At 42.9% G+C, this 15,172-nt stretch overlaps 1 protein-coding gene across 1 annotated transcript; it reads left to right on the forward strand.

Annotated features, from left to right (window-relative positions):
* The first annotated feature begins 717 nt into the window (after positions 1–717).
* On the forward strand, positions 718–8,587 carry LOC147318463 (protein NLRC3-like). Its single transcript, XM_086310416.1, has 6 exons — positions 718–783; positions 3,538–3,673; positions 4,002–4,133; positions 4,752–4,883; positions 6,431–6,672; positions 6,777–8,587. The coding sequence occupies exons 2-6, from the start codon at positions 3,564–3,566 to the stop codon at positions 8,585–8,587; spliced, it is 2,427 nt and encodes an 808-aa protein (XP_086166542.1). The 5' UTR covers positions 718–783; positions 3,538–3,563.
* Positions 8,588–15,172: the final 6,585 nt, after the last annotated feature.

Genomic DNA, 15,172 nt, shown 5'->3' on the forward strand with positions numbered 1-15,172 from the left:
AGACAGATTTTAATCTCAGCATCGCAGATTTTTCAGGACACTGGAAGAGTTCCTGCCGTGGATTTAGATGTTAGTGTTGTGTGGATGATCCCATTCTGTGATCTTTGTGTTACTAACACTGATGTTTTTACACTTTAGGACCCTCGAGACCTCTGCTGCTCAGCTGTCCTGATCGCTGCCTCCACTTTAACCAGTACCAGAGGCTGTAACCTCTGATCATTTCACCTGCACCGACAGTAAAACTCTTCTCCACAACCAAACGTGCCATAAACCCATCACAGCTTCATCATCAGCTCAGTCTCAGCAACATGCAGACATGCAGCAGAAACTCTGCAGGGAACGTCTGAAGTCTGTTCTTCAGTTTTCCCAGCTCACTGTTTATTGAACATGAGACAGAAAAATAACTTCACCTTTAATGTGAAACTTTTATCGCCTGTGACATGTTTGCAGGTAGTCTTCGTGCTGTGATTTAGTGTCACAGCTATAAATATCACACAAGGTAAAAACTACAAGTCCCAGCATCCTCTGTGTTTAGGGAGGAGCAGTGAAAGTGAAAGTGTTGATCCTCCGTTCAGAGCAGCAGGAGGAGGAAGGTGGAGCTGAGGCAGGTGAGTGTTAACATGAATATGTTTCTTCTTATGACATAACATAATTCCATGCTGTTCGTGTCTGTGGGTGAAACGTGAGGCCGGTCGGCTCCTCTGAGCGCTGGTTTCCTGTAAGTAGAGAGGAAGTGAGTTTAGCTGAGAGAGCAGGAGGAGAGTGAGAGCTGTGCTGAGGCAGGTGAGTGTTAACACCGCTCTGACATTACTGTGTCTCTGTGGCGGGAACAACAGGCTCCATCAGTGGAGGCAAAAATAATCAGACTTTGGTTTTTCAAAGGAAACATCTTTATGTCGGGAGAAGCCGCGCGCTCATTGGATAACGACTTGTCAATCTCAAGTTATTAGCCAATGAACGCGCAGTTCACAGTAAGACCCGCCTTTAACACGACATTTTTAAAAACTAAAATGGCGACAGAAACTCTGAATGGAGTTCAGGCTGATTTTATGAAAGTGCGACGTTTGAGCCACTTCCTGTTCTCAGTCCCGGCGTCCTGATCACCGAGGTTTCTGTTGCTCTGATATCTGATATTGATTATATCGGTAAACAGGCTGTAGGCAGAAACATCAGGTCTAATCTGAAAATCCCTTCAGAAACAAACTTATGTCCGTGTGATGCCGCACGCTGATTGGATAACCACCTGTCAGTCTCAGGGTATTAGCCAATGAGCGCGCAGATTCACAGTAAGACCTTATCAAGTCATTCTTTTAAACTAACACATCGACAGTAAAACTGTAACGTGTCCTGTGATCTATAAACACTCTGTGATGAATAATCTGAAGTTTTTTTGATCCTGGCAGTAGTTTCCTGTCACAGAGCAGAAGCTGCAGGCAGTTTTTGGCAGCTTTATATTTAATTTTTTCCAAAATAAATCAATAAAGGTAGAAAAGAACTCTCAGTGACATTAAAAATCTATTTTTAAAGACAGATGTGACCAAGTGCAACAAATATAAGATGATATGTTTACAGATATTTGAAGTATTGATCATACTTCAGATCAATAGAAGAGCACCTCTTCAACCTGAGCCTGAGGTTGGGAAGAGTCCCACAGCTCTGGAAAACCTCCTGTGTTGTACCAGTGCCAAAGACTTCACGCCCCAAGGACCTCAACAGCTACAGGCCGGTGGCTCTGACATCCCACCTGATGAAGACCCTGGAGCGGTTGGTCCTGGCTCAGCTTCGGCGCCTAACAAGCTCATCACTGGACCCACTTCAGTTTGCCTACCAGCCTGGCATTGGAGCGGATGATGCCGTCATTCACCTCCTACATCGTTCCCTCGCTCACCTGGAGACCGCTGGAAGCACTGTGAGAATCATGTTCTTTGATTTCTCCAGTGCCTTCAACACCATTCTTCCCTCGGTTCTAAAGGACAAGCTGGTGAACTCTGGAGTGGACCATCACCTCACTACCTGGATCCTGGACTACCTCACCGACCGACCACAGTATGTGAGGGCTCAGGGCTGTGTGTCGGACAGGGTCGTCTGCAGTACGGGGGCCCCACAGGGAACGGTTCTGGCTCCGTTCCTCTTCACCATCTACACTGCAGACTTCTCCCACAATTCCACCCAGTGCTTCCTGCAGAAGTTCTCTGATGACTCTGCAATAGTCGGCCTCATCACTGATGGGGACGACAAGGAGTACAGAGGACTGACTCAAGACTTTGTGGACTGGTGCCAGCTGAACTACCTCCAGATCAACGCCAGTAAAACCAAGGAGCTGGTGGTAGACTTCCGCAGGCACAAGCATTCTCCACTGCAACCACTGAACATCCAGGGTATGGACATTGAGGCTGTGGACAGCTACAGGTACCTTGGTGTTCATCTGAACAATAGACTGGACTGGACTCATAACTCAGACGCCCTCTACAGGAAAGGGCAGAGCAGGCTGTACCTGCTGCGGAGACTCAGGTCGTTTGGGGTGGAGGGCCCACTCCTGAAGACCTTCTATGACTCTGTGGTGGCTTCTGCTATCTTTTATGGTGTGGTCTGCTGGGGCGGCAGCATCTCTGCTGGGGACAGGAAGAGACTGAACAGGGTGATCCGAAGGGCCAGCTCTGTTCTAGGATGCCCTCTGGACCCAGTGGAGGTGGTGAGTGACAGGAGAATGGCGGCTAAGCTGTCATCCCTGTTGGACAACGTCTCCCACCCCATGCAGCAGACTGTGACAGCACTGAGCAGCTCCTTCAGTGGGAGACTGCGGCACCCACGGTGTGGGACGGAGAGATTTCGCAGGTCTTTCCTCCCCACTGCTGTCAGACTCCATAATAAAGACTTTAACAGATCAAGCACACACATCCACACATGTGCAATAACACTAAGTGCAATAATCTTTTCTGGCATCGTTGTATTTTTACTCAGTTGTATATAGCATTCGTATTCTATTTTTATCTTATTGTATATTTTTATTCTATTTTATTCTACTGTATATAGTATATTATTTTATTCTATTCTGTACAGCTGTGTACTGTATTTATTCTTATTGTATTCTAATTTTTGCGTCATAACTTTTGCACTGTCCACTTCCTGCTGTGACAAAACAAATTTCCCACGTGTGGGACTAATAAAGGTTATCTTATCTTATCTTATCTTATCTTATGTAGAACACAGAGCAGGTCCAATAACACAGAGTCATCCTGCTCACAAACAGCACTTTGGTTTCATGAGCTCACTTCCTGCAGTGATCCTCAGCTTCTCTCCAAAGGAGCTGTAACATGTGGGCTCCTCACCATGATGATGATCCCAAACACTCTGAGTTCCTTCATCCACCTGATCATGTACTTATTAAATAATGTGATAGTTTTGGTGTTTTTTAAAGACTTTGAGCCTCTAAAATAACTGGTTTGGACTTTAGGGCCAAAGCTCCAACATTAGAATCCCGTCAGTGTGATGCTTCCAGTACAACAACACCTCTGAGTGTGTGTGTTTACCTCTCAGACTAACTCCACCCTGACATCAAGAAGATGGAGGAAGAGGACGGAGCAGCATCTGCAGCATCCAGCTGTGTGTCTGTGAGGAGTGACGGGGTTACACAAACACCTCCACCTTACAGTCATGGACCTGCAGCAATAATGTAAGAACACTCCTAACTTTATTAGTCATTTCAACATAACCATGACAGAATCATTGATCTGTGATTGGTTCAAACTGTTTGATCTGAGTTTGATTTTTATTGACTTGTTTTCTTGCTAAGATCTGAACTCTGTAAGTTTAAGTGAAGTCAGTGCAGCAGAATCAGAGAGGAGAGCTGAGAACAAATTGAGTTCATTCAGAGACAGAAAAACTGGCTGATGATTGGCTGACCTGTCAGCGTTATGAAGCAGACACAATATCACAGAGTGATCAGCTGATCATATGGCTGTCAGAGAGAACTGATCAGTTATTGATGTTTGTGTTTGCAGAGGTCAGCGGTCACAGTCTCCAGCATCCAGCTGTGCGTCTGTGAGGAGTGACTGGTCCAGAGAAAGACCTCCAGACTTCAGTAATGAACCTGCACCAACAAAGGTCTTCAATCATGGAGCTCAGCTGACCATGTAAGAGAGCTGCTGACTCATTTACGGGTGTTTGAAATTCTGTGACCACTTTGTAATTATTCAATTCAATTATCTTTTTAAAAGTCAGGTCAAGGCTCCAAAAGCCCAAAGGTGATATAAGGGTGGTGACTCACAACAGTTTTTGTTTGCTGGATCATTTTAGTTCAGCTGGGTGTCTTTCCTTTTTTTATATTTCTTTAAGAGTTCAAAATGTGTTAATTACATAAATAAAATGTAATTTTCTCTGTAGCACTTCATGGATTTCACAAGCAACACACCTTAGTTGTTCACACAAAGCATAAAGGTAAAAAACAATATATACAGTGTTATCTTCATTTTAGATGTCAAAAAGTATTTGTGGCTCCCAGTGTTTTCTTTTGCGTGGAAACCGGCTCCAAATGGCTCTTTGGGTGTTAAAGGTTGCTGACCCCTGACCTAATGGTATATTTTTTTTGGCTGGATCGTTCTATAAAAACCTGAATCAAATCTGAGAAAAGTTTCCACCTGACCTATTGAATGTTATTGAAGCCAGAAGTTTGCCTTCATACTGTGTTTCTTGCATGTCTTTTGTGGTATACTAATTGATGTGAAATGAATGCAATGTGGTTGTATTTGCAGAGGTCAGAGATCACAGTCTCCAGTATCCAGCTGTGTATCTGTGAGGAGTGACTGGTCCAAAGACATACTTCCAAACTTCAGTCATGAACCTGCAGCAACAATGTTCTTCAGTCATGGAGCTCAGCTGACCATGTAAGAGAGCTGCTGACTCATTTACAGGTGTTTGAAATTCTGTGACCACTTTGTAATTTTATATGTCTACATAAAAGTGATCTTAAACTTAAAGGAGACAAAGATGACCCAGAACACAAATGAGAGAGGAATATTGGACTCAGGATAATAATCTGAACTGAGTCATCAGAAATAGAAAGATGGTCTCAACAGGCCACTGAGCTGATCTCCAAAGAAAGAAGAAGATTGAAGAGTCCGAGGCTGTTTATTTGTCACAGGCATCGTCAAACACGTACAACACAGTGAAATGTGCTGAGCTGCTCCTGTGACTGGACAAAACATTAGAAACAATCATTAAATGAAATAATGAAACATTGTGCAGATGTAATGTTAAAATGCTTTGTGCCACATTAGCACAGCATGTACTGACAGAGCAGTGCAAGCAGAACAAAGCAAATGAGCAAAGTGATGTAAACAGAGTAACTGAACAGAGTGAGCAGAGTAATATCAGCAGTAATGAAGCAGCAGGATCAGTGTAGCAGCGTGTGACGTCATAATGAATCAGGTATGATCTGAAATATGACAGTGAGACAAGAACATGATGTAAGGTCCTGTTTAAACCCTGATGGTGATGCTATGAGGGGAGCATGTTCTGATTTAGGACTTGGATGGTCTGAGGATAGAAGCTCCTCTCTGTTTGTGTCCTGATGGTGCAGAAGCTTCTGCCTGATTGTGGAAGGAGCTGAAGCCAGCATCATCCCAGAGGTGAAGCTCCTCTGTGTGCAGACCTGAGGTCAGATTCCTCCAGGCTGATGTTCAGGATCTACAGAAACGTGTGGTTGTAGTTATTGCTGCACTGTGTGCTGACAGCAGATACTCAGAACAAAGCGCTGCACACGTGTTCTTTACAAACATCTCTACATAGAAAATATGGATTATGGCAGTGAATGAACACGTTTCTGTCATTTGTTTCATTGTCTTCTTTTTTCTGCCTGTGTTCATGTGATTAATGTCTAACACATAAACAGGTTTGTAATCAAACATCACATCATCAGGGAGGCATCATGAAACAAAGTTACTGCTGGAGGCTGAACTCAATTTGGTGGCAATGTTCAAAAATATCACTCAGATCATTTCAAAGCTTTTACTTCTTCTTTTTCACTTCTGTAAAATAAGAGAAAGAAAATCAGAACCCAGAAGTTCACTTCCTGCTGACTGAACTCTTTCAAAATAAAGCTGAAAGCTCTTAATGTGACACCGCTGCTCCACCACAGTTTTTAGAGGAGGTCAAAGGTCAGTTCAAAGTGATGGATCCCAAACTTCCAGTACATCCAGTGAAGGACATAATCAGCTCTGTGATGAAGGCTTTTACTGTGGAGTTTGTAGGCTGATCACTCTGTGTTTAATAAGACAGGAACAGCAAAGGAAACTTGGATTCTGAACTCAAACACAAGTTTCTCCACTTTGACTTTTCTCTGTGACCATCAGAGCTTCTGCACAGTGTCATCAAATCTGGATGTTTGTCACTGACAGTCAATGATTTTAGTGATAAAGAAATGTGTTCACAGAGGGAGGAAGAGGAAGAGGAGTGGTGTCTGTGAGGAGGAGCAGCTGTCCTGCTGTGCTTTGTGTCAGAACGTCCTGAAGGATCCAGTCTCTACCAGCTGTGGACACTGGTTATGCAGACAGTGCATCTCCTCATACTGGGACCAGTCTGCTTCATCAGGAGACTCGTCCTGTCCCCAGTGTGGAGAAAGATCCAGAACCAGAGCTGGACTGCAGACTGCCAGTCAGAGCAGCTGTGTACAAAGTAAGACTGAACATCTGTCTGCTGATGGACTCATTTCTGAAAACTGGACTTCTTGTTGTTGTTCAGACATTAAAGAGTTTTATTTCTGTTTTTCTTTCTTTCAGCAGATGTTGGTCTGCAGGAGGTTTTAGATGAACATAAGATCAGTCTGAGGAGGAGATGTGAACGTGTGACTGAAGGAAGTGATGAAACAGGAAGTAGAACCCTCCTCAACAGGATCTACACTGAGCTCTACATCACAGAGGGACAGAGTGAAGAGGTTCATACCCAACATGAGGTGAGGCAGCTGGAGACAGCTTCCAAGATGGACGCCCTCCATGACAGTCCAATCAGGTGCCAGGACATCTTTAAAGCCTTACCTGACCAACAGAGACCCATCAGAGTGGTTCTGACCAATGGCGTGGCTGGTGTTGGAAAAACCTTCGCAGTGCAGAAGTTCACTCTGGACTGGGCAGAGGGCTTGGAGAACCAACATGTCAGTGTGGTGGTTCTGCTTTCATTCAGGGAGCTGAACCTGATCAGAGATGAGCAGTGCAGTCTTCTGGAGCTGCTCCATGTTTTCCATCCAACATTACAGAAGGTCACAGCAGAGAAGCTGGCTGTCTCTCAGCTTTTGTTCATCTTTGACGGCCTGGATGAAACCAGACTTTCATTGGATTTCACCAACAGGAAGCTGCTTTCTGATGTCACACAGAAGTCATCAGTCAGCCAGCTGCTGACAAACCTCATCCAAGGGAATCTGCTTCCCTCGGCTCTCGTCTGGATAACTTCCCGACCTGCAGCAGCCAATCAGATCCCTCCTACGTGTGTTGACAGGCTAACAGAAGTACGAGGCTTCAATGACGCCCAGAAGGAGGAGTACTTCAGGAGGAGATTCAGTGATGAAGAGCTGTCCAGCAGAATCATCTCCCACATGAAGACATCCAGGAGCCTCCACATCATGTGTAGTATCCCAGTCTTCTGCTGGATCACTGCTACAGTTCTGGAGCACATGTTGACTACAGAGCAGAGAGGAGAGCTGCCCAAGACCCTGACTGACATGTACTCACACTTCCTGCTGGTTCAGACAAAGAGGAAGAAGAACAAGTACCATGAGGGACGTGAGACGAGTCCACAGGAGCTCACGGAGGCTGACAGGGAAGTTCTTCTGAAGCTGGGGAGGCTGGCGTTTGAACATCTGGAGAAAGGAAACATCATGTTCTACCAAGAAGACCTGGAGCAGTGTGGTCTGGATGTGACAGAGGCCTCGGTGTACTCAGGAGTTTGTACAGAGATCTTCAAAAGAGAGTGTGTGATCTTCCAGAAACCAGTCTACTGCTTTGTTCATCTGAGCATTCAGGAGTTTCTGGCTGCAGTCTACATGTTCCACTGTCACACCAACAGGAAGACAGAGGTGCTGAAGGACTTCCTGGAAAATAATCCAGATGATCCTTACTATTACATTTCATTTTCGGATGATTTGCTGATGAGAGTCATGTCTAAATCCCTCCAGAGTAAAAACGGTCGTCTGGACCTGTTTGTTCGCTTCCTTCATGGCCTTTGTCTGGAGTCCAACCAGAGACTCTTAGGAGGTCTGCTGGGTCAGACAGAGAATATTCCAGAAACCATCCAGAGAGTCATCAAGAGCCTGAAGGAGATGAACAGTGATAAAATCTCTCCTGACAGAAGCATCAACATCTTCCACTGTCTGATGGAGATGAACGACCTCTCAGTACATCAGGAGATCCAAGAGTTCCTGAAGTCAGAGAACAGATCAGAGAAGAAACTCTCTGAGATCCACTGCTCAGCTCTGGCCTTCATGCTGCAGATGTCAGAGGAGGTTCTGGATGAGTTGGACCTGCAGAAGTACAACACATCAGAGCAGGGACGACACAGACTGATTCCAGCTGTGAGAAACTGCAGAAAGGCTCGGTGAGTCCAGATGTGATCATTAACACCTTTAATTAGTGTAGATCAGTAGGGCTGTGCGATATGACCAAAATCTCATATCCCGATATAAGACATCTATTGTCCCAACAACGATATAAATCACAAAAAGTTTACATTTTCTGTAAATTCTGTGAATCTCGGGCAGCTCGACTTGTGTGAAGTGTTTCCAGCTGGGCGTCATGTACCTGGAGTCGAGTGTTTTAACCTTGTTTTAGACACAAGTTGTAACAGCCAATATTTCTTTGAGTATTTATTACACGGCGTGCTGCGGGGAAAAGCCTGTTCTAACGTTTGAGTCTAAGGCTTATTTTCTAGCACCTGACGGCTCTTTTTGCTTGTCATCTGTAAACACTCTGCATACTCTTTCACATGATTCCGTTTATTTTGAAAGGTCTCAACAGGATCTTGAGCTTTATTGTGAAAGGTTTATGTGGAAAATAAACAAGCGGACACGCAATGGTTTTACCGTCGTTGTTGCTAACGACAACGCATAAAAACAGGCACTTTTCCGTGCGTAGTGTGGTTATATTAAATATAAGAGAAAGAGAACTTAATTAACTAAATTAATATAACAAGTACAGTGACCATCAAAACCATGAAAAATTATTGCCGTAAACAGTTAATTTTGCGAACTGCGAAACAAACGATAGCGTAAAATGAAACCATAGACGTTTTTATATCGTCATCCAATATATATGATTATATCAAACTGCCCAATAGATCAGTACATTTTTTTTCCTGACTTGTTAAAAAAGTTTATTGAAAATCTTCATTTTTTATCATTTATAGAGAAATATGCCACCACATAGGTGTGTGCCTTTGTTCAGCACCTTAGAAACCAAAATCTGCTTCTTGTAGTTGTTTCCCGTCACCAGGGGGCAGTGTTGCAGCGTGAAACATCTGTGTTGTTTTTGTTAATTTTACTGAGCTCATGCTGTGTACCTACTGCTGGCGCACAGAGCTCGGACTGATCCTCCAGGAATGGTGGCAGCTTACTGGCCAAGAGGCAGTGATGTCATACCTGTTGCTCTCTAATCTGGATCTTAAACTGCTCTGGCATAAGTTCACAGCATATGTTACCATGGCAATTTACCCCGGTAAAAACTAGACATGGAGAGATCCGATATAACGTATCTGTATCGGTCCGATAGTGACCTAAATTACTGGATCAGATATCGGAGACAAATAAAATTTTTTTTAATCCGATCCGAAGTATCACAAAATCACCTCACAAAACTTGCTACATGGCATAACCCAGCTCATGACCTTAGCACAGTAGATCAGTATTCGTCACGTGATAGAGCGGCTGTTGCGTGCGAGGCCTGTCGGCGGTCTGGTTGAGCATTTGGAGCCTTTCTACGTGCCTCCAAACTGCAGCATTTCATCTCGGAGAAAACTACAGGGAGTGCAGAATTATTAGGTAAATGAGTATTTTGTCCACATCATCCTCTTCATGCATGTTGTCTTACTCCAAGCTGTATAGGCCCGAAAGCCTACTACCAATTAAGCATATTAGGTGATGTGCATCTCTGTAATGAGAAGGGGTGTGGTCTAATGACATCAACACCCTATATCAGGTGTGCATAATTATTAGGCAACTTCCTTTCCTTTGGCAAAATGGGTCAAAAGAAGGACTTGACAGGCTCAGAAAAGTCAAAAATAGTGAGATATCTTGCAGAGGGATGCAGCAGTCTCAAAATTGCAAAGCTTCTGAAGCGTGATCATCGAACAATTAAGCGTTTCATTCAAAATAGTCAACAGGGTCGCAAGAAGCGTGTGGAAAAACCAAGGCGCAAAATAACTGCCCATGAACTGGGAAAAGTCAAGCGTGCAGCTGCCAAGATGCCACTTGCCACCAGTTTGGCCATATTTCAGAGCTGCAACATCACTGGAGTGCCCAAAAGCACAAGGTGTGCAATACTCAGAGACATGGCCAAGGTAAGAAAGGCTGAAAGACGACCACAACTGAACAAGACACACAAGCTGAAACGTCAAGACTGGGCCAAGAAATATCTCAAGACTGATTTTTCTAAGGTTTTATGGACTGATGTAATGAGAGTGAGTCTTGATGGGCCGGATGGATGGGCCCGTGGCTGGATTGGTAAAGGGCAGAAGAGAGCTCCAGTCCGACTCAGACGCCAGCAAGGTGGAGGTGGAGTACTGGTTTGGGCTGGTATCATCAAAGATGAGCTTGTGGGGCCTTTTCGGGTTGAGGATGGAGTCGAGCTCAACTCCCAGTCCTACTGCCAGTTTCTGGAAGACACCTTCTTCAAGCAGTGGTACAGGAAGAAGTCTGCATCCTTCAAGAAAAACATGATTTTCATGCAGGACAATGCTCCATCACACGCGCCCAAGTACTCCACAGCGTGGCTGGCAAGAAAGGGTATAAAAGAAGAAAAACTAATGACATGGCCTCCTTGTTCACCTGATCTGAACCCCATTGAGAACCTGTGGTCCATCATCAAATGTGAGATTTACAAGGAGGGAAAACAGTACACCTCTCTGAACAGTGTCTGGGAGGCTGTGGTTGCTGCTGCACGCAATGTTGATGGTGAACAGATCAAAACACTGACAGAATCCATGGATGGCAGGCTTTTGAGTGTCCTTGCAAAGAAAGGTGGCTATATTGGTCGCTGATTTGTTTTTTTGTTTTTGAATGTCAGAAATGTATATTTGTGAATGTGGAGATGTTATATTGGTTTCACTAGTAAAAATAAATAATTGAAATGGGTATATATTTGTTTTTTGTTAAGTTGCCTAATAATTATGCACAGTAATAGTCACCTGCACACACAGATATCCCCCTAAAATAGCTAAAACTAAAAACTACTTCCAAAAACATTCAGCTTTGATATTAATGAGTTTTTTGGGTTCATTGAGAACATGGTTGTTGTTCAATAATAAAATTATTCCTCAAAAATACAACTTGCCTAATAATTCTGCACTCCCTGTAGAAGTAAAGCAAGTGTGTAAGTTCAACTCTGAATGTTTGTATAGCTTTTCCACATTAAGCTTAACAACTGATTTATGGAGCCACAGCTGGACTGGCCATCGGAATTTTATGTTTAGGCGAAAAGGAATCGATTTCTCCCGGACTTCAGCGAGAGTGAAACAAAGACACAAAGCTGGAGTTATTCTGTGTCTTTGCTGCACAGCTGCCTCTTCTCCTCTCATTCTCTCCCCCTCCCTCTCCTGTTGCTACTTCAATCATGAAACTGATCAATGATCAGCTGATCGGCTTTTCTCTCTTGTTTGTTTATCACCCACTTTGCGCCAGAAAGAGGAAACCGCCGGATGTTGCGTTAATCAACAGCAGCACGTTTAAGCTTGATCAGCTGTTGTTAGAATTTATTTAATATTAATTTCTAGTATCAGCTGATGTTTGCTGGAGCCACAGATGTAAAGCTGCTGGTCATGATATCGGTTTGGATATGTGGTAAGAGGGAAACATGAAGATGAAACCAGGAGATGTCCTTACTGAATCATCAGAGCTGAACAGGTGATGGAGAAACAGGTTTACCTTTTAGGTGACATGAATGAGTTGAAGGGAAGTTATGAACTGTTTCTGAGAGACAAATAACACCAGGATCCTTTTCTATGTAGCAGACAGGGAGGAGGGTGGGTGGTGGTTCCCTATTTTGTGGCTGGTTATTAGTTAGGTTGTTTAATATTTCCGCTAAGTACTCTTTAGAATACCAGAATTGGGAGGATGGTGCAGGTTTAAGTTTATTAGATTGATCAGTGTAGCTGAACTATGAAATATTTTGGGTGCAGTGTATTTTTTGGATACAGCAGGGTTCGTACGGGTGCTTGAAATCCTTGAAAATGCTTGACTTTTAATGTTGTCCTTTTAAGGTTTGAAAAGTGCTTGAATTTCAGATGTGGTGCTTAAAAGTGCTTGAAAGTGTAACTGTATTTCATTCACCACAAATAACTATCTGATTGAATAGTTTTCTTATCAGACAGAGAAATAAAATGAGTCGCAAAATGTAAAAGCAAATTTTCCCCGCCTGGGCTGCCTTGCACCTCTGTCTGTTTCAACGTGTGACCCCGCCCCTCCCTCGGACAGTCGGGGATGAGTGCGCTAACATACCTGTAGGTTGCTGTTTTAATGAGTGTTTGATGGAAAACGACAATGGCGGAGTTTGCGCTCTGCATGATAGGTGAGTCCTAGTAAATAATTTTCCAGTACGTGTACGTTACTGGAGAAATGATTGAAATGCACTGAGTGTGATGCAGTATTGCAGTGCTATTATGGAATATGCTGTGAACTTAGGTAACATCACTTAGCAGTAATATGAGTCAATTTACTCAAGTGAAAGCTTTAAACATTAGCCGATACATAACTAGCTAACTTAAGGCTTTCTGATTAACCCTCTGGGGTCGACGGACTCAGAGTCTCCGTTTCAACTTGGGTCGAACGTGCGGACTTCAAGCTATATACCAACTTTTAAATAGTGTTGATAGGCCACGTAAAACTGATGTTTTCTTGTTTTGTTTTTTTCTGAATAAGACAGTGGCGTTTACTCTGGGAAGAAACGGTAAAAACTGTGTTTTCTAAGGAGAGCGCTAGCAAACACGCTTTGCTTATGAGTGAAAAAAAAGAAAAACCCTCCATCCCTATTGGTGGAAAAATTTACCATGTCGACCAATCAAAAAATGATATGGCAACATGTGGCATTCGTGGCTCAAGAGTTGGAAGTTCACCTTGTAATCGGAAGGTTGCCAGTTCGAGCCCCGGCTTGGACAGCCTCGGTCATTGTGTCCTTGGGCAAGACACTTCACCCGTTGCCTACTGGTGGTGGTCAGAGGGCCCGGTGGCGCCAGTGTCCGGCAGCCTCGCCTCTGTCACTGCGCCCCAGGGCGGCTGTGGTTACTATGTAGCTTGCCATCACCAGTGTGTGAATGTGTGTGTGTGAATGGGTGGATGACTGAATGTGTAAAGCGCTTTGGGTCCTTAGGGACCAGTAAAGTGCTTTACAAATACAGGCCATTTATCATTTGGTTGTTTGGGAAGAGAGGGAAGTTTTAGTGACCAGCGAGAGAGAGCGAGAGGGAGAGTGTTTTGATATGTGAGAGATTTGTGATGTTTACCGTGTTTGGAGTATTGAGTTAGTGTGTTCTCTAGTGTAGTTAGTGTGTAGTGTAGTTGTTGTTTTGTTTTGTGTGTCAGTTCTACTAGTGAACGTCACAATTGGTGCTAAAAAGCCACCAAAGGCACATTGCAGTGACACAACTGCTGTCAGACCTGCAGGTTTATCCCTGTGCTGTTCTCATCTGTCTTCTAGTGAACACAAACAATTTTTTGGAGTTGCATAAATAATTTGTGTACCTTCTTATTTGATGCAGAACAGCTGATTATTCTGTAAATAGTTTTAAATGGTTATATGAAAAACGTCTGAGCCTTGGCTGCATTTTTAGGTAAATAGTACCATATAACTTTGTTTGCAAAACTTGTGCATTTTTTTTAAATGTACAATTTCTATTTGTATTTCAAGTTATGAAAATGATTCGTTAAACATGCTTGTGGTTTTTACAGTCAAAAATATCACTTTCTACTCGTATTTTAAATTTTAAAATGAGCGACTGATCCATATGGTCACAAAAAATAGCCACTTGTTTCTGTGCTACCAAAGTTCCCTGGCTTTCATTCAAAATGTGTTTATGGTCAGCACCTACACATTAAACTACTTAAACATTATAAATGTCTTCAAGCTCACACAGAGGCCTGTGGTTCATTATCAGCCACTGAGACAGTACACACATTTATATGTGTATTTGTATATGAATATTTCATACTTTTAAGGCTGCCTGTGTATTTAAGGGAGATGAACAAAAACCATTGGAACTGTACATAATAATATCACGGATAATAAATTCAATAGATTTTAAGTAGATGCTTGTGATTTCTTAAAGTGTTATATGTTGAATTGAACTGTGATCTGTTCATATAGTTCAATTCACATGGGGGGTGCTGGAAAAGCTTGAAAAGGAACCTTGAAAGTGCTTAAAAAGTGCTTGAATTTGACCCTGAAAAAGGCATATGAACCCTGATGCAGGTATAACAGAATAGCTTTAATGTTTTGTTTTTTAAAACTTGAGTATGAACTTGTACAAAATGTAGAAAAATATTTATAAAAACAGTTTTATTGATTATGAAATACACTATTGGATTCACATCAGTATCGGCAGATTTCCAAATTTATAATATCGGTATTGGACATAAAAAAGTGGCATCGTGCCATCTCTAGTAAAAACTGAACCGACTTCGTGGTACAGAAAATTCAGGTTTAACTGTGAAGTTACTTGGATAAGTCAAAACTCTACTTAATGGTTCAGTTTGGTTCTGTTACCATGGTAACTGAATCAGACTTTAAGTTTACTTTCTTTATAAAACAGTAAACCCAATTTCCGTCAGTTCAGGGTGAACAAACTCGGAGCCTCTTAGCTTCCTGTAACAGGGTCCTGGGATTGTACCAGGCGTGATATTTTATTTTTTAATCATTGTTATTTTAAATGTCATCACACCCCTAATTCCAGGAAATAAAATCTATTTCTCCGATACATCCTT

The sequence above is a fragment of the Aulonocara sp. 'chitande type north' Nkhata Bay genome, linkage group LG11, assembly GCF_057382095.1.
Source record: "Aulonocara sp. 'chitande type north' Nkhata Bay isolate Kocher_YH1m ecotype deep benthic linkage group LG11, A_spYH_male_GT1.1, whole genome shotgun sequence".
Taxonomy (NCBI): domain Eukaryota; kingdom Metazoa; phylum Chordata; class Actinopteri; order Cichliformes; family Cichlidae; genus Aulonocara; species Aulonocara sp. 'chitande type north' Nkhata Bay.